Consider the following 27,504-nt stretch of genomic DNA (forward strand, 5'->3'; position numbering starts at 1 on the left):
CTGGTTGAGGAAGGCTCCACTGTTTGCTTCCCAAAATCCAGACGAGGAATAGCTCTAATCCATTCCATTTAGCCTCCTTTCTCATCCTCCTTCTTTTAGGTCAAGATCACGATCACCTCATAAAAAATATTCACAAAGAGGGGCGCCTGGCTGGCTCAGTGGGTTAAAGCCTCTGCCTTCGGCTCAGGTCATGATCCCAGGGTCCTGGGATTGAGCCCCACAGCAGCCTCTCTGCTCAGCAGGGAGCTTACTTCCTTTCCTCTCTCTCTGCCAGCCTCTCTGCCTACTTGTGATCTCTGTCAAATAAATAAAATCTTAAAAAAATATATTCACAAAGAGGCTGCATGGGACGGAGCAGAAGGGGTTCAAAATGGTCTCCTCAAAATGTGTCACTTTGGCAGGCGGACTATTCTGAGCTGAAGGCAAATGAGACCCTGTGGGCTGAAGAAAAAATTCTTCCCCTCCTTTAACTACCTAGAAGAATCTAAATGGAGTATCTTTCCCAGACTAAGGGTTATTACCAGAGATAAATTTTATCTGAGTGACCCAGCTGCATGGCAGGGCAAACATCTAATTCCCAAACACCTGTTCTTACTGTCCTGTGAATCAGCATCCTCCCCTTTGAAGCATCTGGCCCATCTCCCATTCATTAGGCCTATATACCTCATTTTACCCGCTTATGAACCACTTATGTATGTGTGGTTCCCATAGTACAAAATTGTATTTTATTTTCCCCTATGGATCTGTCTCATGTCAATTTAAGTCTTGAACCAGCCAGAAGAAACTTTGAAAGGCAGAGGAAACTCTCCTTCCCCCAGGTCCAAAACACATTTTCCCCTTTCTTCTGACACAGAGGTCTGACCAGACAGTGTTAGGCACGTAACAGAAGCAAATGGGACATGGCAATAAAATGGGAATAAACAAAGAAACTACAACTACATTATAGAGACGAGAACTGGTTTGCTCTGGTGATACTGATGCCAGCGGAAAGATTGCTGAGGCCATAAACAGTTTCCACAGATTTTCCTTATTTCTGGCTGAATTTCACCACCTACATGCATTGAAACACACCAATATATTCCAGAGTTCATCAACAGATTCCCAATTCTTACATGTTTAAATCTAGCACATCAAGTATCTCTCTCGCCCCAATTCTATTTTGTTCATGGGCTGTCCATACTAAAAAAAGTTTACTTGATATACACAGGGTGAAGCTGAGCCAAAAACAGGTCTCAGGTCTGCTTGCTGGAAATTAATACACTAAGAGAAGCATTTTTTTTTAGAGTGGATAAATGAGAAATTGATAGACAAATCATTTCTTTTTTTTTTTTTTTTTTTTTTTTTTTTTAAAGATTTTTATTTATTTATTTGACAGACAAAGATCACAAGCAGGCAGAGAGGCAGGCAGAGAGAGAGAGGTGGAAGCAGGCTCCAGGCTGAGCAGAGAGCCGGATGTGGGGCTCGATCCCAGGACTGTGGGATCATGACCTGAGCCGAAGGCAGAGGTCTTAACCCACTGAGCCACCCAGGCGCCCCAGACAAATCATTTCTATATTGTCAGATTAGACTACAAAGAACCAGATGGCCACTCATTTCGTAGAAGTTGGCCATCCACCCAACACATTGTTTTCTCCAAGTGGGCACCATTGATCCGAGGCAAAACTGAACAAGAACTCCGGGAAAGATCCACAATCAAATGATAAATAATAGGGAAAATGTTTTAAATTCCAACTTTGATCCTTCCCAGGAAGAGATGATAGATGGGCCTGGCTATAAAATGAAACTTCTAGGCAAGCAATTCTCCCCCAATCTACTTCTTCCTTTGCTTCCTCAAAGTACCTTCATATTTTCAGCTACCAAGAAATGGAAAAAAATATTTATAAGACGTGCAGTAGCTGAAAGACGGTCGACTGGAGGCAGATGCAGGAATCGTGGGAGCACAGGTTGGCTCTGGATTCCTACAAGAAGAGCCAGTGAGAAGCTCAATGGACTTCTGTTAAATTCGGAGCACTATGTTACAGTTTTGTATTTGAATATCTGCACCTAAGACAACTATGGGGAGGAGGTGCTTAATAAGTATTTGGTGACTCAATGAATAAATTATAAAAGGCTATAAACTTTGGAAATAAAACATACTGGCTAACACATCTGTTTAAAAAATGGCCTGCACTATTACGGATGCTCCCCTAGCCCAGACTGACTCATTTTTAGTCTTATGCTAATGGTTCCATTCCAGGATTTTGGAAATTTGGTACATTAGTTTACTGGGGCTCCTGTAACACATTGACACAAACTTCACGGCTTCAAACAACAGAACTCAGTTCCCTCCCAGTTCTGGAAGCCAGAAGTCTGAAGTCAGGATCACTAGGCTGAAATCAAGATGTCTGCCTGGCAGCACTCCCTCCAGGGGCTCTGGGGAGAGCGGATTCCCTGCCTCTCCAGGCTTCTGCAGGCTGCCAGCATTCCTCGGCTGTGGACTCATCACTCCAATCTTCAAGGCCACATCTTCAAATCCCTGTCTGTTCTGTGTTCGCTTTGCCTTCTTTGTGTGGGCAAAATATCCCTCTGCCTCCCTTTTATAAGAATATAGGTGTCCACACTTAGGGGCCACCACTTCAGATAATCCAGGAATATCAATCTAAAAATCCATAACTTGGAACTCCTGGGTGGCTCAGTTGGGTAAGCATCTGCCTTCGGCTCAGGTCATGATCCCAAGGTGCTGGGAGGGAGTCCAGCATCAGCCTGCTTCTCCCTCTGCCTGCTGCTCCTCCTGCTTTTGTTCCCTATCTCCCTCTCTCTGACAAATGAATAAATACAATCTTCTAAAAATAAAAATTAAAAAATTAAAAATAAAAATAAAAATCCTTAATCACATCTGCAAAGACCCTATCTTCAAATAAGATAACATATACAGGTTCCAAGGAGTAGGACCTGGCATCTTTGAGGGCCATTATTTTGCTGATCACACCAGGAAGTCTTAAGCGTTATCAAAAGAACAGAGCAGGCAGCAGTGACTGCAAGAAGCCTCAGACCGTCTCTGTCACTATAAGGATACCTGCTGCACACATCTGTGTTATTTTGCTGTCATGCCCGCAGTTACATATATGATGTTATTGACGATGCACAGTACCCCAACCTTTGGGATTTATAAATTAAAATCTGAGCTGCCCGGTAACCGTCAGAACAGAACTGTCTTGGGGGAATGTCTGCATTATCCATGTTGAGAGGGTCGAAGCTTCCTTTCTCCTTATCACATGGCCTTAGCTCTGTCAACCACCCTTCCTTGTTGTCAAACTCATCTACGTGAGGAAACGCAGGAGGGAATTAGTCTACATGGGTGGGGCTGGTCTGGGTAATAGGGAAATTGATGGGTCTGGCTGGGTGTTGGCAGGAGAGGTGGAATTGGAGCCTTGCATTTATTACCATTTCCTTTACCACTCTGATGCTCTGAGCATGGCTCTTGGGTCCTAGAACACTACCTGAGGTGGGGCTGGCCCTGCACATGGTTTATTCCTGCTTCTTGTCCACACATCAAGCCTCAAGTCTGCTGGAAAACCAGCCTACGAGTTCCTCCTGAAGCAGACAGCTCCACTTCTAGAAGGATGAGTTAAACCTACATATGGAAACATATAGAATTATTGTTTGAGCAGTTTTCAAGCCATGATAATGCTTTCAACACATTTGAAACTGTCATTTCTTCATTGTTCTCTAGTAACATCAATACATTCCATAACACTATTATAATGCAGAACTGGGACTAGGGTAAGGCAAGTGAGGCACTCTCCCTTTGGGTGCAAAATTTGGGGAACCAAAAATCTCAGGAATCAAACAACATTTTAAGTACAGTATTTTACTATAGTTTTTTTTTCTTTTCCTTGTCCTTTTTTTTTTTTTTTTTTTTTTTTAAGTAAGCTCTAGGCTTTACCTGGGGTTTGAACTCACGACCTCAAGATCAGGAGTTGCTCCACTGACCGAGCCAGCCACGCTTCCCTTAAATACAGTATTTTAAAAATATCAAATGAGTAAACTATGGCCCAAAGACTAACTGCCTACTTTTGTAAGTAAACTCTTAATAGAACTAGGGCCAGGATGAGGGTAAGGCCAGTGAGTCAATCAACAAGTATTGGCTAACTCTTGTTTTTAAAATACTGATATTTTGTTCATCAAGGAGTTTGGGGGTTTTTTGCATTGTTTTCATTTTTAAAAAATAATTTTAAAATAATTTTGATTTTCTAAATGAACTCTTTTTCATTAAAAAATTTTAGGGGCACCGGGGTAGCTCATTTGGTTAAGCGTTCAACACTTGATTTTGCCTCAGGTCATCTCAGGGTCATGAGATGGAGCCATATCCAGCTCTACACTCAGCATAGAGTCTGCTTGACCCTCCCCGGCTCACTCCCTCTCTCTTTCTCTCTCTCTCAAATAAATAAATAACATCTTTAAAAAATATTTTTTAAACCCATTTTTTCCCCCAAGACAACCATTATATTTTAGTATGGCACAAAATGTTTTATGCCAATTTGTCACAGAGCATATTAAAAAGATGTACTTGAAGTAAGTTGGGGGAAATCGGAGGGGGAGACGAACCATGAGAGACTGTGAACTCTGAGAACGAACTGAGGGTTTTGGAGGGGAGGGATGTGGGGGGTTGGGTGAGCCTGGTGGTGGGTATTAAGGAGGGCATGTATTGCACGGAGCACTGGGTGTGAATAGACAATGAATGCTGGAACACCAAAAAAAAAAAAAAAAAAGAAATTAAACTAAATTAAATTAAAATTTTTAAAAAATTAAATAAATAAGCAAAATAGAAAGATATACTTGGGAATCAAGACTTAATAAAATTAATAATTTTTATGACTACATCAAGGATATTATGTGAAATTGACTCTTTTTTTAGTATGAGTACATGGTAGCCAGAAGTTTTACTCACCATTACTTTTGTACCATCAATGCAAATTCTAATGCAGTGAAAAAGGCAACCTTAGAATTATTGTGAAAATAATTTTGACCCCACAGGCCTCTTCAGAGACTTTTGGGCAATCCCAGGGATCTACAGACCACTCTCCGAGAACTGCCGCATTAAAGGAAAAGGTTTTAACAATATGTCAAGAGCACTATCAATGACAAGCTAAGGTTCTCAGTCAGAGGGAGGCAACAAGATTAAGACTACCCCCAGAATTGGTTTGGCAAAACTAAGTGGTCAGGAGCTGAAGCAAAGTGACCGCGTATGCAACCAACCCACACACAGTTCTGAGTCATCAGGAAACCTCTGAAGCTAATGGTAAGACATGAACAAGATGTGAACAAACCTGAATGCCATAAATATGCGGCATTTAGTGAACCGAAAGAATGGCCATTTGGGGGCAGGTAGAGAAACACCACTGCACCTATCCCTCGTCTCCCCTGCCTCCTGGGAATCGGGGAGCAGAAGAAACCATAGGAGGAACAGCAGGAAGATAGAGGCAAACAGACCATGGTGCATCCCTAGACTGTTCCAACATGCGGGGGCCAGCCTGCCAGTCTGTGAAGCTCTCCTCTGACACTTTCCAGCATACAACCTTGGGCAAATTCCCAAACCACTATCTTCTCAGTTTCCTCATGTCCAGTATAAATATAATATTAATGCTTCCCTCATATGACTATAAGAGGTACATGAGATGATGTAGTCAAAGCGTTGAGCATGGTGCCTAGGACAGTGTTTGGTAAATACATCTCATGAAAAATAAGACACTTCTGTACTGTTTCACTCCCCTGTGTTGGGAAACTCTTCCCCCGTGTATAAATGTTTCACTGGCCCACTGTTCTGCCAGTGTTGTATGTTCAGTAAAGGTTAATTCCTCCCCCTAGCCAGACTGGGAAGCTTGTCTGGACCTGTCATTTCATCCATGCTGCTCTGAGTGTCATGGCTTTCTCACCAACAATTCACTAACAAATCTGATGTTTAAATATGAACAAGTCGAGGGCCACCTGGGTGGCTTACCACCACCAAAAAAAAAAAAAAAATCTATCAACCTTAATTTTCTCTAGTAGGTCTCTGCGGTAGACAAAATAATGCCCCCCAAAGATGTCTATGTCCTCATCCCCAGAACCTGGGAATATGTCACCTTATATGGAAAAAGGGACTTTGCAGATGTGATGAAGTTAAGGACCTTAAAAGTGGAAGAGGTGGGCAGAAATCAGAGGAAGATGAGATTCCAGAAGAAAGGCACAGAGAGATGCAGCATTGCTGGCTTTGGCAGCAGAAGAAGGGGACACGTGCCACGGAATGTGGGCAGCATCCAGAAGCTAGAAAGGGCAAGGAAACAGATTCTTCCTTAGAGTCTCCTGGAAGGAATGCAGCCTTCCCAACACTTTGAATTAGCACAGTGACACCATGTCCAACACTTGGACTTCTGAACTACAGAACTGTAAGAAAATAAAGTTATGTTGTTTAAACCGCTAAGTTTGTGGTAATTTGTTACATAGCAATGAGAGAGCTAAGAGAGTCCTAAAGGCTATCTGGTCAGCGTTGACATGCTTTGGTGCACAATAAACTAAGCAGCCAGGTCACCAGGGCGGGGACCGACAACGCCTCCGCTTCACTAAGTTCCCCTGTGCGGCTTCTGGCTACTGAAATGCCACAAAATAAGAGAATTATCATTAATGACAGGCCCCACCCCTGAAGATTTAGCTCTGACAGGTCTGGGACACAAGCATACCCATGTTTAATAGTGACTCTAATAGAAATTGATAATGGTCCGTGCTCAGAGAGACATTCATGTCTGCTTGTAAGGAGCTTATAATTTAGGTGCTGAGTAAACATGACTCCAGTACCTAATAGACAGATAAATATGCATACTTCCAAAGACAGGTCAGCAGCCAGGACAAGTATAGAAGGCTAGAAGGGGCCCAGAGCCCATAAATCTTTCCATAGGCTTTGATGACAAAGCCCAGTTACAGAACTAAGCCAGACAAGGTCTCTGCCGGCTCTCCTGTACGGCCGGTGCTGGAGGGCTCTGGCAAAGTGGATTCCCCGCAGTCCTGACACACCTCTGATGGCCACGGAACTGGTGAGCACGGACCTACACCTGAATTTTTCTCAGCCTCCCACCCGTCTCACCTGTTTCCTTCTGAGGTGGTGATGTACTGGCCCAGGGGGTGTCATCTTCAAACTGAACCCAGTTGCTGATAGCCGAGGCCAGGTCAGGTGAGGGCTGCTCGGGGCTCCCAGGAGGGGAGGTCGCTTCAGAGATGAGACCCAACTTTTCAGAGGAGTCATCCTGCTCTGAGTGGGAAAGGTCTTGACAGCCTCCATCCACCACATGGTTCTCCCCGGAGGAGCCCTCAGACTGGTCTGAGTAAGACGAGGGTGCTGGGACGTGCTCTTCCGTGCCCCCTGAAATACATACCAGACACCACCATCAATCACATGAGGAAGGCCACCCTTCAAAACTGTCTCATGGAGTAAAATCCCAAGGATAGGTAAGGGGTGATCACAAGACTCATGATACAGGTGGGTGCAGGTGAAGGAAGAGCCACGCCCACCTGCCTCCATGCTAAAGGGGAGTTTTCCTAATAATGGGGACGAAGGATAACTCAGCATGCCCACAGTCAGTGCCCAGGCAGGCTGAGAATGGAAATCTTATTCATAATTCTTATCCTAGCATCTATTCCAGTGCCTGGCAGTCACAAACAACAATGCTATAGAGGCCAAAGAGAAAGATAACTGAGTCGAAGGAGAAAAGCAAAAGGCAACTGGGACAGACAGAGACTTTGACTGAACAGGAAAGCTTCTGTCTGGACTAAACACATTCAAATTCACACTTCAAACTCCACACAGTCCAAACTACGTGTGTCTGCAGGCCGCCAGGTACAAACTCTGTACCAACAGCCGGCTGAATGAGGTCCAGCTAAATGCGGATCCTACCTTTTTCCAGCACTTTTTTGGTCCTAGAACACACAACATCCTTCAAAAAAAAAATTTTTTTTTAAAGAACTATATCCTAATCGTCAGGGTGGCTACACAAATCTAGACATGTGTTGAAGTTTCTCAACTGCATACCAAAAGCAGTCGATTTTACTATATGAATACTTTTTAAAAACCAAAGTACTTACATAAAATTTTTTCCTGCCATCATTAGCCACACAAACTAGTCTACCTGCATGTAACCAAAGCCTTTAGACGAGAGCTGCCCAACAGAAATGAAAGCTGAACCACATATGTAATTTTAATTTTTTAATAGCCACATTAAAAAAAAAGTAAAAAGAGCTGAACTACTTCTAGTAATATAAATTTCAACTCCATATGTTGAAAATTTACAATTCTAACATGTAATTAATATAAAAATTATTAATGAAATATCTTACTTTCGGGGCACATGGGTGGCTCAGTGGGTTAAGCCGCTGCCTTCAGCTCAGGTCATGATCCCAGGGTCCTGGGATCGAGCCCCGCATCGGGCTCTCTGCTCTGCAGGGAGCCTGCCTCCACCTCTCTCTCTGCCTGCCTCTCTGCCTACTTGTGATCTCTGTCTGTCAAATAAATAAATAAAATCTTAAAAAAAAAAAAAAAGAAATATCTTACTTTCACTAGGTCTTTGAAATTCAGTGTGGGTATTTTATACTTAAGACACACTTCAATTCCGACTAGCTGCATTTCAAGGACTCAGTAGCCCCATGGCCAGCATACTGGATGGCTCACCTGTCAACTCACACTTTCCAGGTGCTGTCAGTGAAGCTGGGTTGATAGCAGCTGACAAGGGTAGCTGCAGTAGGACAGAACCAGCCAACCAGACTCTGCAAATACCTCCTGTCCCCTACCTTGACCTTCATCCCTGAGCACCAAGTCCCTAGAAGTCAATTTAGCCATCTTCATGATTGTGGATGATAATTAACTGAGCTCTTTCCACATGCTAGGCACTGTTCTAAGCACTATATGTATATTAATTCATTTTGTCTTCACAGTCCCCCTAAGGAAGATACTGTGATTACCCCTGCTGGATAGATAAACAACTGCACAGAGAGGTTAAAGAGACCAACTACCCAAGGGCACATCCCTTAGCTGTGACAGAGTCAGGATCCGAGCCCAAGCAATCTGTCTCTAGTGCCTGTCACTCTTCACAGCTATGCTTTAAAAACTAGGAAATCCAAACTGCTCTTGGGAGTAACACCCTAAAAGGCCAAGTATAAAGGAGTTATTTATAAATACAAAGTTTGCATTCCTTGGAAGAAAGCACCCAATACTTTTGGTGTTTCTAGGCCCTTCTGTTTGGGACTCGAAGTTTCCTAAAAATGCTTCCCCCAGGCTTCTCAGTGGACAAATCTGCGCCTTAGGAAAGTGACGAACTGGCTCTTTTTCCCATATTAAGATCCTACCCAAAGAATGATCGAGTAGAAGTCATTATAAACAGTTGTTGTTCTTTGCTAATCTTTTCACTTAAGAAATGAGAGCGCTCCTTACCCTCAGAAGGGACAGGAAAGAGTGGCTCCTCATTGAAGGAGACCCACTCTGACTGGTGGGTGGCGATCACATGGTCCAAGGTCGTCATGCTAGGAAGGCACTGGTCATCTTCACATCGATGGCCTCAGGCAGACCCCAGAGTAATGTCTGGGGTGGGGGAATGGGAGCACAGTGAACTTGGGCCTCGGCTCTATTAAGAGGGTCTTGTAGAGGGTGGCGCTCAGAACGTAGATAGATTGGTCCCTCTTGCCTTTGGCTATCTGCCGGGCAGAAATCTGTTTAAAAAAATAATAAAAATTAAAAAGGACAATGATCACATTATATCCAACCCACACAGATCCAGGGTTTTCAACGCTGCCCACGAGGAGGTCTGGGTGGTTTCCAACTTGTATTACTCCTCTCTGCCCTGTCTTGTCCCCACGCCTTGTACAGAAATATCTGCCTTTAGCATCAAGATCTCTGCATAGGTCTTCCCATCAGACTTGTAAATAATTATGCAAATTTTAGCAATCGGATTCCCAAATCTCTCCAATTTTTATATTTTGGGAATACTTTTATTTATAATATAATACCATTGTTGTAAAACAAAAATTAAAACTTTTCAAAGTATTTTCACTTTCTTTTAATAGATGGTAAAATAAAAGCATGTTCTTTCCTAGTAACTCATAGCACCTTCTTGCCTTAGGCAGGTAGCTCTTTGCAAGCCTGATTTAAATCCTTGGCAGAAACCCAACCATCTCCAGATGGTACCTCCAAGCACAGCTTACCAACCAAGAGAAATAGGAATGGAGTCATCTTGTTCATTTGGAGTAAATGGGAAGGGAATATTTGCTTTAGTAGAAAATTTGAGTTAAAGAAACACATTTTCAATTTAGGCCAATTTGAATAAGTACATGAAAGTCTAGCCTTTCTTTACTCACATCACAATTATGTTCTTTGTATATAGAAAGAGATTTAACAGACTCATAATTCTGTTTGTACTATTAATGTCCATTTACAATTTGAACTTAGCTCTTGCTCTTATGATAAATTAATAAAATCTGAATTAATGCAAAATTAATGTGTTTCCACAAAAGAGCTACTATGTGCCCTGAACAATATCTGTTCTTATTAATGGAATACTTACAATATTCATTTTAGTCTAGAAAAATTTAACTCCTAGCCTTCTGACTGGGGCGTAACAAAAAAAAATACTAAGAAATTTTAGTATAGATTATTACCTGCTATAAATAATCTATGCTGGGGTTAATCAGAACAGAAATACGTAAAAATTTTTGTCATTTTTGATAGCTAACAGTTTTTCTGTATAATACTGCCTAAAAATAACTGCTTGTACATATTTATAATTTTCAGAAACTTTTTTTTATATATTTTTGGAAGTTTTTACTTCTTTATTTGAGAGGGAGAGGGCAAAAGAATCTGAAGCAGACTCCACAATGAGCACAGCAACGTGGGGCCTGATCCCACAACTGCGAGATCATGACCTCAGTCAAAACCAAGAGTTGGATGCTTAAGCGATTGAGTCACCCAGGAGCCCCCAAAAAACATATTTTCATACCATACTTCATTTGATTCTATAGCCATTTTGCTTGAGTAAGGCAGATATAACTATAATTCCTTTACAGATGAAGAAATTTGGGGTGAGAGGAGTGATTTATCCAACATTTTCACTGTTTCCAGGCCCTTGTTTGTTGCCCTAGGATGTTTCCTCCAGGCTTCTAACTAAAAGAATTCACACATTCCGGAAAAGTGACGAATGGACTCTTTTTTCTCCATGATTAGATCTAATCCACAGAATCATGAACTAGACGCCATAATAAGCAGGTGTGTTAGATGCATCAAGCTAAAAGTGATCAATGCTACCCTGAAACGTAGGTCTTCTAGTGCCAAAACACTCTGATCTTTGGATCACAGCCACAAACAACAACAAAAAAGTACCAGAATATATGCAACACCACCCAACTAAAGTACTTTGCAAACATCAATTACAACAGAACCATAATGAAATGATCTGTGAAAACTCTCCATATGGAAATCTGCCAGGATACTCCAGCTGTGCAGAGAATGGAAAACCTGGAAATCTCTCTTCCAAGTCCCTCTCCAAAGATTCTTAACAGCCACGGGACCAGACATGTGCAAACAGCCTGGAGACTCCAGTGCTCCAACACCAGATCTCACCAGAGAACTACGCAGAGCCCAAAGACCCTAAAACTGACTCTGGCTGGCTTGTCCCTGCAAGCCATTCTCAAGCCCCATCAAACATGAGGGTCACTGTGTTCCTGGCTCCAGGCCAAGATAAGACAGCAAAATAGAAGAGCCAGACTCCTCCTCTCCCTACAACAGCAGCATGTAAGCCAGGTCCAACAACAACAAAAAAGCCACAATACAAGTCCATGTGCTGACACATACAGCGTCATAGCTCAATGGGGAAAACATCCTCCTGACCCCATGATGATGAATCCAGCAAAATTCACAGATGAGTGTGGGTATGGGAGGGGACATGGGAAGAGGTGAAGGGAAAGGGTGAGAGTAATGGGACAAATACTGAGAAATTTTAGAGCTCAAGGGTTTTAAAGACCAACAGTCTAACTCTCAAGTTCACAGATGAGTAAACTGAGGCCCACGGAAATCAAACATAGCAACAAAGAATGAGAACATGGTCCTGGGATCTGAATCCTGTACAGGCTTTAAGTCTCATTTCACCCCTGTACAGCAGGAATAACAAGACTCACTTCATAATTTAAAGGATTAAGAGAGATAATAGACATGGTGTACTTAGTACGGGCAGTAATGAGCCCTCTGTAACAATGATGATGGTAACAGCAGGTGACCGCACAGAGGGCTTATTACGTACCAGGCCCCAGTCCAAACTCCTTATGAATGTCAGCTATAGCCATCACTGCTATTGTTAATTTAATGGCCAGAAGTCACACAGCTCGTTAGAAGAAGTCTTTGGACTAGAATGCAAATTTCATGAAACAACACCCCCTCCCCGTTTCTGTCATTTCCACATTCTGGCTTTATGGATTTCTCTTTTCGATCATTTTTAGAGAAGTTCTCCCAGATGTTACATGGAGTCAAGCATTCAACCTCTTCTTTCCAGATACAAACAGAGTCTGGCTGAGGAACCAAGACTACTACTCAGAAAGTATGAGTGAAAGAAGAGCCCCAAAGGTTTATCTACACTTCCTTAGCTTGTCTGGCCCAGATCCAGACATGGGCTGGTTACGGATAATAAGTAGCCCCAAGAAAGCCTGGTGGAACAAATTTATTACATAATCATAATCCTGTGAAATGGATTCTGGGTATTGCCATGAAACAACCACATCCAAGAAGCCACGAGATGTGGCTGTGCCAGCAGCTGGAAACCACAGAGGAACCCAATAATTGTGAGGCTAAGTTCACACTGGAGTCGGGTTCTCTATAAAAACCTCACCCCATTTTTAGAATGTGAATCATAAAGTGAAGCGTAAAGTAACCACAAATGGGTAGTGACTCAGTATCAACAGCAGGACTGACCAAGAGACACTACCAGATTCACTGAAGTCTCTGGATTGCCACTTCAGAGAACAGCTTCTTCCCCAGCATCACTTACATGCTGAAATCTGGGGGTGGAAAACACAGTCAGCTGATAAGATGGGAGCCACAGAAATGGATCTGTTTTGTGCCAATCCTCTGACACACATTCATAAGCCCTATGTGTTTGGACATAGACTAAGCACCCTTTGAGACAGTGATTCTCAACAGCTTGCGATCTAGCTGGGGACATAGAAGAGCAAACACAACAAATCTGGAAATAATCCTCCTACAGGACATACCAGAAATACTATTTAGCCAGAGAGAGATCTGTAACGGCTGGAACCATAAAAAACAGAGCAGATTTCTTGGATCTGAAGTATATCCTTGGTTCTGGACCACCAGAAGGGAAGAGTAAGGATAGCCGAGGACATCCTTGGGACAGAGGATCAGTCTAAGTGGAGAATAAGAATCAGACCTTTGTGGGCTTGTTTCTAGACCAGTGAAGAGGTCAGTCTGATGAAAGCTGAGGTGTCTACTGAGGAAAGGTGGGGAGAGAGGATTGGTAACCTTAACAGCTGAGGAGAAGAGTTCAATGGGAAATGGTAAGCTGCCTGACGTTTAAGAGTGGAGAGTGACTAAAGAAATCTGTCTATGGGAGATTAACGTTCCTCAGACTGCACTGACGAGTGTGAAGATGGAAGCTATCAGCCACAACAGCCTCAGTGTCTTGGGCAAAGCCAGAGACCAGGAAAAGTCTTGGGCAAAGTCAGGGACCAGTGCTCAGTGTACTGAGCACTCTGCACTGGGTTTGATTAAAATTAACTTCACCTGTTTCTTTTAACATTTTTTAAATGGCGTAACTAGAAAACTTAAAATAATACATATGTGGTTTGTACTCTATTTCTATTGAACAGCCTGGCTCTAAAATAATCCATTCTTTATTTCACCTTTGTTTTTGAAGGGTATTTTTCAGGAGACATAGAATTTGAGGTTGACTTTTCTTTTCCTTCACTATTTTGTCTTTTGGAATCTACGGTTTCTGATGAAGAGTTGGCTTTCTCTCCTCCCCTACTGATCTGTCTTCAAGTTCCTTGACTCTTTCTTCTATTATCTTTATTTCCTGTTAAGTTCATTCTATGAACTTTTCATCTCAGTTATTCAACTTCTCTATTCTAAAATTTTCATTAGATTCTTTTATAGTTTCTATTTCTTGCCTGTGATGCCCTATATGTTTACTCACTAAGACAATATCTTCCTTTAGTTCTTTGAACATATTTACAACAGCTGCTTTACAGGTTTTGTCCGCCATATCCAATATCTGGGCCAACTGGGGATTCATTTCTATTGACTTTTTTTTACTATTTTAATATTAAAATTAGTATTTTCCCATTTCTTTGCATACCTACTAATTGTTGATGATACACTGAAAACATTCTGGATTTGACTTTCCTCTACAGAGCTGATTTTTGCCAGAAGTCAAAATGCTTGCTCACATTCATCTTGTATAGTCTTCCACTTTATTGGGTGGATTTGAGAAAAGCCAAAGATGTCTCCTAAGCATCTCTAACAACTGCAGAACTCAACTTCCCAACTCAATCTCCATGGCAGATTTCAGCAGCACTTGGTTCTAGGCTTTGTTAGGGTAGGTTCAGAGTAGGTCTTATTCTAGAGTAACATCTGGCAAGCTACAGCCATGACCCAAAGCTGGCCCTCTGCCTTTTTTGTAAATAAAGTCATACTGAGACAAAACCATGTGCATTCATTTACTCATTGTCTATGGCTGCTCTGGCTCTACAATAGCAAATTTGAGTAGTTGTAACAGATGCTGTATAGTTCACAGGACCTAAAATAATTTCCATCTGACTCTATAAAAGAATTTTACCAACCCTGCTTGAAAGCATGTTCCTTTCCCCTAAGACGCAGACTTTCTGTGTCTTTTCTGGATGGTTAGAATGTTAATAATGTGTTAAGGGAAGTCTTTCCGATGTGGCTGGGCTGGACTGCCAGTATCTCCCAACACGGTTTAACCTCTAGTATTTCTGTCCCACTCTCAACCTTGGAGCCACCACTTTTGGTAAATCTCATATGGTTTCAGTCTGTACATGTGCACTCTAGCCAGGCCAAGGATTCCCCGGGTATACCCAGACACACTTCTGCTCCCCCATCCCCCATGCTACTCTCTCTTCTCTAATGTCCTGTCCAGCAGATTCCAGCTGCTTCAACTGCCCCAGACTCTGATCTCCATTTGCTTAGCTTAGCAGGACTGCTGTGCTCAGTGTAGACTCCAGCATATGATGCTGCATCAGGAAACTCTCCCCTGGAAGGGAGCCAAGGTAATCATCAGGCTCACCTCACGAGCTTTCCTTCTCTCAGGATTGAAATACTGTGATTTCTGTTGACCAGTACCTGAAAACACTTGCCTCATACATTTTGTCCAGTAGTTTCATGGTTGTACACTGCACAAGGACTAGTTTGTTATTAGTTATAGCCAGAATTGGAAGTCGTCCCCAAAACATTTCCTTTCAACTTGTAATCATTTTTAAAAAGAAAAAAAGAGTCCAGTTCAGATCATCTAAAATAGGGTTATTTTATAGTGCCATCCTAGAAATCTTAATTAGAAGTTTTAGAAAACTTTCATAAATCGTATGAAAAGGAAAGGAGGGTTTCATAAAACTATATGGATTAATTCCATCCCTTCAGAGCTGAGAAAATGTTTTGTTTTGGTAGGTTAGCTATGTTTTATAATACTGTAACATAATTCTTGTTTGGTTAATGAACCCTAAAGATTATTTAAATCTGAGAATTTAGCCAGTTCCCTCTTATATCTCTTTGCCATATGTATTCAACTAGACAGTTTCTTTGGACATGTCTGCATCTAACTTGTTGGGTTTTGAGGCTACTGGCAAACACTATCCAGCCATCTGTTTGGGGTTTATGCAGAAACATCTCAAACTAGATCCTAGTGCCAATACCAAACCCTAAAGTAAGGCCTCAGACTTTTTCTGATCAAAGACAAACATCTCAAGGTCAAAAAGAAAACTGGGAAGAAAGTAAGAATGAAAAACTAAGACTGCATAGATCAAATGTATTTCTGAAAAGCTTTCTTCTAAAGCAAGACATTCAACCAACTTCCTGAACATCTACTATGCACTCAGAATTTACAATGTTTGAATCAAAATAATATCAAACATGGTTTTGTACTCTGAGACCTCTGTCAGACTGGGCTAGAAAAATCACAAAGATTTAATCATGAAGTTAAAGTAACCATGCCACTTGTTTCATAATTTCTCAGAATAAACAGAAGCCCGAAGGCATAATTGCCCTGTGACAAAGACCCAGATCAGATTCAGGACCTGGAACACTGCTTCTTTTCCTTCTTCTAAAGTCTTTTACTGTCGGAGAGAACAGGTTCATTTTAACAGAATCTGAACACTGGAGAACACACACACTTTTTTTTTTTTTAATTTTATCTATTTACTTGACAGATCACAAGTAGGCAGAGAAGCAGGCAGAGAGAGAGGAGGAAGCAGGCTCCCTGCTGAGCAGAGAGCCCGATGTGGGGCTCAATCCCAGGACCCTGGGATCATGATCTGAGCTGAAGGCGGAGGCTTCAACCCACTGAGCCACCCAGGCGCCCCAACACACACACTTTAATTAACATGTGCTTTGATGTTCTCAAAAGGAAAAGGTAAGTGGCTTTGGTTGTATGTTCCTACTATCTTTTCACCATTTTTTCTTCCATTTAAATATATTATTCTTTAAAATAAACAAACAAACAAAAAAGACTGACCACTCCTCTTCCACTGGAAATTGGTTAAAATGAACACTCCAGACCCAAGTCAACCGTACAGAAGAACTCCAAAAGGAATATATTTATTTAAACCAACATCAGTATGTATCCACGATTCTCTCTGAACTAACTCCCCACTATCTCTCTTTCAATCACATACACCATAATTCCCCATCACTAGATGTCTGTTTTTGTCCCCTCTAAAGTCACGTCATTTGTGTGCATATACACATACAAACATGTCCAAATACATACACATATAAATACATCTATATTTACGGGCATGCATATTTATATATATCTCAAAGTAATAATTACAAACATTTTATTAATTGATTTTTCTTCAAAATAAACAATCCTGATAGCTGCCTTATTAAAGAACTCTGTGGCTCCACATTCGGAATCAAGGATCTCAGTCGCCTTTGGCCTAGAAAATGGGCTGTATCTGATCTTTGCTGCACTCCTGAGGCAGTGACCCTGAAGGATGTTCCCAGGTGCCTGAACAGTGTTTTACATTCAGAATGTAATGAATAATCCTGGCAGAAGGTCACCCTTTAAGGTTTGCAGAAGACTTTCTCATACCTCAAACTCTAGGGAGGTCCTGGCTTACTCCATCTTGGTAAACTCCACTTACTTTAGTTTCATATTTGGAACAGGAATACTAGTATTTTGCCTGTGTGAAAATAAGGAGTTGGTGTGGATAATTTCTTTCCATCTGTATTTTAGAGCCATAAGTCTATCGCTTTAGATGTTCCATCATAAGACTCTCGGTTGCCTAGGAGTCTATAAGAATCTTGCGGGTCCCAATGGCAGCCATATCTTCTAGACATAACCCTAAGACTTTCCAAGAAGCTAAACAAAATATTATATTTCATTGAAACTAAAATGCCATCGATTGTAAAATACATCTCATTTTAGAGATTATAAAATATTTTTAAATATGTATATTTATTTGTATGTCTATATACATACATACACATACATTTCTTGAAATCAAAGAAATACTCTTAGTTTTAGACCAAATACCAAAAATTATGATTAGTATATATTTCCAGGATACAAAGAACTTCATGGATTATGTCAATTCATTCTTACAACAACCCTGAGGTAAGTAAAACAACTATTTCTCTCATTTGACAGATACATGAACTGACTCAGGGAAGTTGCTTAACCAACCTAAGGTCACACAGTGAAAACTAACAGAGTTGGGACAGGATCACAAGTCTCCTGATGTTAACTTATGTATTCTTTCCGCTATGCCCTATTCTGCCTTTCAGAAAAGATGTGGAACAGATATGTTAGCTGGGTTTCCAACACCTCTTCCTTCTCCTCATCCAGTACCAGGGGATGGGTCATGACTGGTTAAGCCAATCACAGAACATTTCTATTCCTGCTTTCCCACCTCCCTGGCACCAAGGATAACCACCCGACCAAGTTCTGGTCAATGAGACATAGATGGAGGAAAAATGAGAACTAAAGTTCGGAGATGTTTTTTGTCTTTGTGTTGTCTTGCTTTGTATTGCACGTCTCCATGAAGTGGATGGATAATGCGCATGCATCCTCAATCCTTCTCCCTTTCCCTTTTTTCCTATCTTGAATATGGTTGTGATGGCTGGAGCCATGATAATCACCCTGTAACCATAAATGCAAGGACAAGAGAATCACAGTCACTGAGCCACTGAGCCAGTATCAATAATCATTCAACTCTATATTTATTGTGTGAAAAAAGTGTTTTTGTTTAAACTACTGTAATCAGGTTTTCTGATAAGCAGATGGGTGACATTCTAGATTAATTGTGGAGAATTTTAAGAGGACCCCCATGATCTCCGCATCCTGGTGCAATCCCCAAGATTATGTCATATTTAAAAGGGATTTTGCAGATGCAATTAAGGTTGCTAAACAGTTGACCTTAAGATGGGGTGCCTAAAAGCAGAGTGTTTTCTCTCACTGGTAGCAACAGAAGCAGTCAGAGAAATTTGAAGTGTGAGAAGAAGGTTCTCCATGGCTGAGACAGAGATGACCACAGGGCGACTACAACCCTAAAACTACAAGGAACTCAATCCTGCCAACAACAGGCAAAGGCTTGGAGAAGACAGTTCCAAGTGAGCACGCAGTGGGCCAACCCTTAATTTCAACTTTGTGATACTGTGGATAAAGAACCCACCCATCCCACACCAGATTCATAGTTTAAAAATGGGAGGAGAATTTATTCTAAAGCTCAAAATGCTGAGGGACAAGCCTTTTATTTATTTTTTTTAAAGATTTTATTTACTTATTTGACAGACAGAGATCACAAGTAGGCAGAGAGGCAGGCAGAGAGAGAGGAGGGAGCAGGCTCCCTGCTGAGCAGAGAGCCTGATATGGGGCTCGATCCCAGGACCCTGAGATCATGACCTGAGCCTAAGGCAGAGGCTTTAACCCACTGAGCCACCCAGGCGCCCCAAGGACAAGCCTTTTAAAAGTAACTTCCGGTATGGATAAGCGACTGAACTCGATTGACATCAGCTATTACCCCTGGTAGGGAATAAATCAAAAAAATAATACAAAACAGCAAAAGAACACAAAATTATACATGCAGCATTTTGGAACATACTACATAGGATTTCCCTCTCCAAAAAGTTCAATGTCAGGGGCGCCTGGGTGGCTCAGTGGGTTAAAGCCTCTTCCTTCGGCTCAGGTCATGATCCCAGGGTCCTGGGATCGAGCCCCACAGCAGCCTCTCTGCTCAGCAGGGAGCCAGCTTCCTCCTCCCTCTCTGCCTGCCTCTTTGCTTACTTGTGATCTCTGTCAAAAAGAAAAAAAAAGTTCAATGTCTTTTTCTTCCTTGGTTACTTAGACCACTGCAAAATTAGCTTGCCTTTCCAGAGTCATGGGGCAAGGCTGAAAGAGTTTAATCCAAAAAAATTAAAGAATAATTTTGGGTACCTTTCCTTTGAACATCAGGAGGCTAATGAACATTCAACCAGTTTCCTGGTACAGTAGTGATGATATGATACCAATGACTCTTCCTAACACCAAGGGATGTTAACATTTTGGAATGTATTAAAGGCTAGGTGAGGGGAGAGTGAGCAAAGGGAAGGCAAACAGAAGTGGAACAGATTGTGGAATCTCCTCCCAAACTTATTTTAAATAGAGTATTTATTAATTCATCTACCAAATCATTAGCAAACACTGGCTAGATGTTCAGGATACAAAAAGTAAATGAGATAAATATGAAATAGATAAGCTTTCAAGGGCCTTATATCTAAGAGGAGAAAACAAGGATGAAACAAGTTAGCTATAAATAAGTAAACTACCTACAAATCAATACAGGGTTAAGATGAGGAGTAAAAAGGAATCTTAGTTATTAGGGTGTTAAGAGAACATCTCTCTGAAGAGGTGACATGTAATTACTACTTCAAGGATGAGAAGAAGCCAACCGTGACTGGACAAGAAGTAGAAAGTATTCAAGGTAGAGGGAACAAAGAGTCTGCGACAGAAACAAACAAGGAAAACCTTGAACTGGGAGTAGAGCGAGCAAGAAGCCTAAGACAACGTGGTAAAGGCAATTCGTTTTTAGGAATATAGGATCTTGCAAGCAAACTGAGATGTTCAGATTTTATGCTAATCACAATGAGAAGTCAATGAAGGATTTAAAGAACAAAAATTATTTCACTTTTTCAGAAGCGGAGTGGAGAACAAATGGGAAGAGGAAAGAGAGGAAGTAGAGAGAACAATTAGGAAGCTGTCATACAGGTGAGATGAAAGATGACGGCAGCCTGAAGGGGCACCTGGGTGGTACAGTCGGCTGTGTCCAACTCTCAGTTTTGGCTTAGGTCACCATCTCAGGGTCATAAGATCGAGCCCCACATCATCAGGCTCCACACGCAGTGGGGAATCTGCTTGAGACTCTTTTTCTCCCTCTGCCCCTCCCCCACTCACATGCACTCCCTCTCAAAATAAATCTTAAAAAAGAAAAGAATAAAGGAAAGGTGGCAGCCTGAAACAATTCAAAGGCCTATCCCTGGGGTTATGGATTAACAAAATGTGCTATCTACATACAACAGAATATCATTCAACCTTCAAAAGGAAGGAAATTCTCCTACAACATGGATAAACTTAAGGACATATGCAAGTGAAATAAGCCTGTCACAAAAGGACAAATACCATATGATTCCACTTATACGAGGACACTAGAGTAGTCACATTCACAGAAACAGAGTAGAATGGTGGCTGCTGGGGGCTGAAGTGGATGGGGGTGGGGAGAGTGGGGAGATAGTGTTTCATGGGTATAGAATTTCAGTTCTGAAAGATTACAAGAGTTATGGAAATAGATGGTAGGGAAGGTTGCCCAACAACATGAATGTACGTAAGGCCACGGAACTTAAGAAACACTTAAAAATGGTGAAGATGGTAAATTTTATATTTATTGGAACACAGTTTTTAAAAATTCTTTCTTTAAAAAAGACCACGTAAGTTGAAACTATGCAAAGCAATTTTCAGATTGTTTTGTGATCTTTAACACTTTTTGTCAGAGCATTAAGAACTCTCTTATTACTGATTATAAATTACAGGGTAATAAAGATATAAAACTAATGTGACTTAGTACGCTATAATTGAAAACAAAAGTAGTTTCATTTATTAAAGAAAAAAAAAATTATAGTGGCCAGAATCAGGACGGGGGCATTGAGATGGAGAGAATAAAGCATATCGGAGATAGACGTTGAAGGCAGGGTCTCCAAGTTTCTGATGGATGCCATATGTAGGGAGAACTAGGGTGGACCTCCTGGATTCTGGCTGAGGACTGGGTTGGCTGGTACTGCCACTGAGTTGAGGGAAGGAGTCAGAATCTAGGGGTAAAATAAATATTTATTTTTAAATAAGATGCATTTGGGATGCTTATTAGACATCTAAAAGAGAGCTCAACTGTGTACTTGAACATGCAAATCTGGAGCTCAGGGCTAGAGACAGAAACTGGAAAGTTATCATTACACAGAATCGATCAGGTCATCTAAGGAGAAACTGTAGCCAAAGAGGAGGGTGGCTGATGTTGTCTTATGCACGGGCAGTGTGGAGACACACCATGAAGCTCCACTCAGAGCCCAGGACCCTGTGACTCCAACTGGACAGAAAAGAGAAGGGAGCCCACGTTAGGGAGTGTTGCCATGCTCTGTTCTTCCAAACACAGACATGTGGGAGACAGAGGTCTTGGTCCAACCAGGCCATTCTATACCTGGCCTCGTGGAAACAGAAAAAGAGTTTGGAATGGAACATTCTCCATGAGAGATGGTTTGGACCCCAGACTTGAAGAAGAAGAAGAAAAAAAAAAAAAATGCCGCTAAAGCACTCAGTAAGTCCAGGAGCAAACATCCTCTGTGCTAACTCTGTCGGCAGGAGAGGGGCAGGTACCAAGCATGTTATAACAAAGGCAGGAATTTCCCGAAACCACAGGCAATTTTACAATTCTGAATAATTATTAAGTGAGACAATGTGGGTGAGAGTAGTCAAGAGACTGCAGCATTTTTCCTAAAGTAAGGTCTGCACATTGTTATCAATCAAGCAGCAAAACCGGGAAAGGGTAAGGGCCTCAAAAACAAAGTCAGGTGCTTTGGCAACTGCCCTGGGGCCACCAATCATTCTTCTGCAGAGCCAGGAGGTCAGGGAGGATTAGACACAGCACAGAGCAGCAGCTGGAGGGGCTCTCCCTTTCTTTCTTTTTTTTTTTTTTTTAATACACAGAGTCATCCTTGACTTCTCTTTACTTTTTTTTTTTTTAAGATTTTATTTATTTATTTGACAGACAGAGATCACAAGCAGGCAGAGAGGCAGGCAGAGAGAGAGAGAGGGGGAAGCAGGCTCCCCACTGAGCAGAGAGCCTGATGCGGGGCTCAATCCCAGGACCCCGGGATCATGACCTGAGCCTAAGGCAGAGGCTTTAACCCACTGAGCCACCCAGGCGCCCCTGGCTCTCCCTTTCTTAACAACGATGCCCACAGACCTTGCTCCTACCTTCCCCACCCTGTCCCCAAGCACTCTTCATGTGCAAGCTCACTTTTGTCATCCCACAGATGTGGTACATCATCTCCTTTGTTCCTCCTACTGACCTTCTGAAGTAGGTGCTATTAGTAATAGCAACACTTTAAAAAGGACAAAAGTTAAGTACAAAGAGATTAAGTAACTTGCTCAAGGTCATAGCACTTGTAAATTGTAGTCCTGGGATTCCAACCCAAATCATTCTAAATTCTCAGACTGTTCTCTAACAATCATTGGCTCATTCACTCAGTCAACCAGCAACAACTGAGAGCCTACAATGTATCAGCCCCTGACCCTGTGCTAGTTTTAGGGAGAGAGAAATAGACATTACAGAAGCCAGAGAGGCCAATCAGCCAACTCAGACCCATGAAGGTCTTTAATATTATTATTTTAAGTGGAGCCCAATACAGGGCTTGAACTCACAACCCTGAGATCAAGACCTGAACTGAAATCAAGGGTTGGATGCTTAACTGAGCCACCCGGGGGCCCCAAGGATTCTAATATTTTTAACAACAGAAGTACATATTTAGTCACGGGAATATACTGAAATGAGTTGAAGAGGTACCTCCTATAACCTTCAATTCCCGTCCCATTACCAACCACTTTGTCTAGAGAGTTCAATGAACATCATTTATGATGTTATCCTGCCTATAGTTATCCTGTGTATAGCAAAAGTATATTTCATTGTGGGTTTCTCTGTATGACTATGCATTAAAAGCTTTAACTTAGCTAAAGGCAAATATACAAGTAGAGTCATAATATTTTCTGACCCTGTCTTTGAACTTCCTCATTCTTTAAATTATTGGGAAGGACAGAAAAAGGAAGGAACATAGGTCTCTCTCCACCACCCCTAAAAGGCCCTGAACTTGAATGACAGCATGGGTTACTATGGAGGATGACCAAAGGTCACAGGTGTGTTAGAGCCTAGGGACTTCCTAGAAGAGGCTACATCCAAGGTAGGTCTTAGAAAGACGAATTGCACACTGATTCAGAACACAAGCTCTGTCTGCAGTCAGGCAGGCCAAGTCCCTCACTGTTAATTATAATCATGAGTATGTTTCAAACTCTCTAAACCTGCATTTTACCTAATAGTTTCAGAGAGTCCTATGAAGATGAAGGACGTGAGACTTCTAGCATATGAATGATAAGCATCCCAATGGGGTGCCTGGGTGGCCCAGTTGATTGGGAATCCAACTATTTCAGCTTGGGTCATGATCTTGGGGTCATGAGATTGAGCCCCAAGTAGGGCTCTATGCTCAGCAGAGAGTCTGCTGAAGATTCTCTCTTTCTCTCTCCCTTTGTGCCTAACCTTAGCTCACACAAGTGCATGCACTCTCTCTGAAATAAATAAATAAATCTTTAAAAATATAAGCATCCCGTGAAGTTTGTAAACGTGGAGATTCACAGACCTGTACCCCTGGGGGGGAAAAAAAAAAAAAAAATATATATATATATATATATATATATGTTTATAAAAAATAAAATTATTAAAAAAAAAAAAAGAAAGAAAAGAAAAAAAAAATATAAGCATCCCATTAATGTTATCTATTACCATTATTATTTCTATTAAAGTTGAACAAGAGTTAGCCTGGCACAGAGACAAGGCAAGGACTTGCTGATTTCATTCCTGTGGTCATGGCATTCAGGAAGTGAAAGTGGAAGGAAGGGGGAGACCTTAGAAATTTGGGGAAAAAAGGAAGAAGTGGTGTGAGCTTCAGTCTGACACAGGAAACGGCCTGGCCAGCTGGACACGAGGCATTAGTTGGCCTGGAAATGCCTAACGAGAGAAGGTGCAGGAGGCAGGGACGTCACACTGGGCAGCTCTGGGACTCCATGTGCATGACCATCTATGTAAGTAGCATCTGTGGAGGGTGCGTGGCACAACCAATGCAGCTGAAGACTGCAACTTGCCTGAACAGGTGCACCAAGGGTCCCCAAACAGTGGCCACCACGGCTCCACAGTTCTCCCACTGCTGGTGTGGCCCAATCATGTGGGCTGTTTCAGCAAACAGGAGGCAGCAGTGGGACCAGCACTGTTACCAATCCCTTTGGACCATATGGAAACCAGATCTAAGAGTCCAGTTGTTACTGGAGAATCTCGGATTATCCCAATGCATGGGTACAGGGGCAGCAACATGCAACCCTCATTTTAGAAATTCCTGCCAATGCTCCCAATATCAACAATAACAAGAATTAGAGGACAATCCAGGTCTAGGCCACCGATCTCAAGTTTGGTGGGTGGCTCTAAATGAAGTCAGCTCAGTGCAGATTTGCCAAGAAAAACATACAGCTTTATTCTCTCAGGTAGAGGACAGAGAGAAAAATAATTTCCCCATATTTCCCTCTTTCATAGAAACAGAACTTTCCTCCCGAGCTGCACTGCCAACTCCCCTTAACTCTTTCCCAGCCACTCCACTTTTCAGCATCCACCCCTCCCCAGAAGTCCTCACCAGCACGCCATCCCCTGGCACTCTGACACCCCCACAGCACTGCACTGCACAACTGTGGGAGGCACCATTCACGTACACACAAGGCAAAGGGAACAGTGCCTCTTTATGGGAATGCTGCCCCTGGAGCTGTGCCCATCCAGCAGCCCCACACATGTCTTTCTACCACTCATCCACACTTCAGAAAAAGCAGGAGAAAACCTTGACTGGGAAAGAAGGTGGAAGTGCATGCCTACAGCTGTAGGAATCCTTGAGCTTATTCTTCATTCAACAGAACAAAAGAAACCACAGTGAAAGGAAATACAATGACGCCTGGGTGAGCAAGAGGATGGCAGCCCAACAGAGGGCAGAGACGGACCCAAAAAATATCCTAAGCAAAGGAGGAACGTGGAGTTAATTGAGAGTGGAGGTGGGCAGTGAGTTTTAATTGGGGGTATGCCGACATTCAAGGACTGTGAAACAAAAGGGGAGATATAGAAAATGGAGATCTTGGGCCTAGAGAAAAATTAGGGGTAGAAAGTTAGATTTCACACACACACACACACACACACACACACACACGATGATATATGAAGCCAAGGGAAGGAACGGGTTATCAACAGAGGAAGAAAAAGACAGACAAAAGAAGACGGCGGAGTCCCACAGCATGCCTACCTATGGCAAACAGGGAAGCAAGAGGAAGGAAAAATGGGGACACCCCAAGTGAGAGAGCCAGATGGTGAGAGAATTGAGAGGAAAACCAGAGGACTCCGGGATCATGAAAGCAAGAGACTTCCCAAGAAAGTAGGTTTCTCTGGTGTCCAGTGTTGTGGACAGACATTACAGGGGCTTGCAGGGTTACTGCTGACCCTTAAGAATGGTAACTGGAGTGTCTATGCCCTTTGCCAACATATTCCCAAAGCTCAGGACTGACCTCACAGAAGAAAAGCAACAAGCATTTGTGGAACAGAGTAAAGCAGCTAGACTCATAGCCCCATTGTAAAGAGTTAATAATATACTGTGATTACAGTTTAAAGTTTAAGGACTCTTAATATAACTTGGTACAGGAAGGCAAAAAAATCACCAGTGCACACATTGTTAATCCCCATTACAAGCTTCCATGGAGGAAGCACTTTTCTTTTCACCTGGCATGAACTGAAACCCACCTCAGAGAAGGAACAAGAGGTTATTTCCTGGGATCTTCCCTGCCCCCAAATTCTCCGAATGATCACAGCAAAGTTGTAAAGCCTTTCCGCTCTTGTTTCCACAAATTTATTAAGTTGGGATTCATATGAATTGATTTGCAACCTCAAAAGTACTTGAAAGGTGGGAATTATATTTAACTAGTCTCAAACCGTACGTGACTCTCACATGTCCAACAAAATTAAATACATAGCAGGTAAACATGGCCTCCATGGAAGGATTTAGTGTGCCTGCCCGCCTGGTTTAGCAAGATTAAAGCTGGCCTGACATTTACCAAAAGACCACCTCTTAGGAACCCAATAAAACCTTTAAGGGCTAAAAAATGTCACATTATATTTGTTTCCTATACCAAGATCAACTCTGTCTCACTCTCAAGTTGTAACTTAAAGGGAGAATAATAACCCCAGCAAATAGCTTCTGCCAGCTTGCTCTGTGTGGCACTGTGCTGAGCGCCTTATGTGCATTTTCTCATCTGATCTTTGTAAGTGCTCCATAAGAGTGCTATTGTGAATGCCTACTTCCAGACGAGGAAACTGAAGCTTGGATCTGCTAACGTTCTCAAAGCTACACAAGCGGTAAGTGGTGAAGCTCAGCTTTAAACCCAGAAACCTCACAGGATTAATTTTCTCAGCTGTATAATGTTCTGCTGCATCACTGACATCCAAAGATATGTGTTTGATTTTTTTTTTTATTAGAAAGATTTTTAAAAATAGGAAGTCATGAAACAGATGGCCAGCCTACACAGGGACCAGATCCATAGGTTCCAAATGATGGATCTTTTACTACTGATGGACCCATCTGCCCAGTTCCCCTGAAGAAGTTTAGCCAAAGCTGCATGGGAAGAGAGGGCAGGCATGCATGGCTGAAGGCCCAGATTCCCAGCTAAGCCCTGTCAGATCATATACTAGAGACTGCCTCACCTACAGTGCTCCTCCCTCTTCTTCCCCCATCACTGGCCCCTATTTCTCTAGGGAAATAATGGTGGGTTTGAATGTGTCTTGGGCTGGGTTCCTTAGACATCAGAGCCTGAGACCAAGCTTCTAGGCCAACACTTTATGGCAATCCCAGGGAAGCCAGAGTCAGAAAAAGAAATGAGACAATGAAATCAAATATAAAAT

The 27,504-nt window shown here is 42.1% G+C and overlaps 1 protein-coding gene across 2 annotated transcripts in view; it reads right to left on the reverse strand.

Annotated features, from left to right (window-relative positions):
* The window catches only part of STON2 (stonin 2), a 147,519-nt gene that overhangs the window by 106,443 nt on the left and 13,572 nt on the right, over positions 1 to 27,504 (reverse strand). For both annotated transcript variants that reach the window (XM_032878549.1, XM_032878548.1), the window contains exons 2-3: positions 9,437 to 9,711; positions 7,100 to 7,375 (exon numbers count right to left, since the gene is read on the reverse strand). In XM_032878549.1, the coding sequence (XP_032734440.1) occupies positions 7,100 to 7,375; positions 9,437 to 9,524 (364 nt within the window). In that variant the 5' untranslated portion in view covers positions 9,525 to 9,711. The remainder of the gene's footprint in view (positions 1 to 7,099; positions 7,376 to 9,436; positions 9,712 to 27,504) is intronic.

The sequence above is a fragment of the Lontra canadensis genome, unplaced genomic scaffold (assembly GCF_010015895.1).
Source record: "Lontra canadensis isolate GAN:19392208 unplaced genomic scaffold, GSC_riverotter_1.0 scaffold64, whole genome shotgun sequence".
NCBI lineage: Eukaryota > Metazoa > Chordata > Mammalia > Carnivora > Mustelidae > Lontra > Lontra canadensis.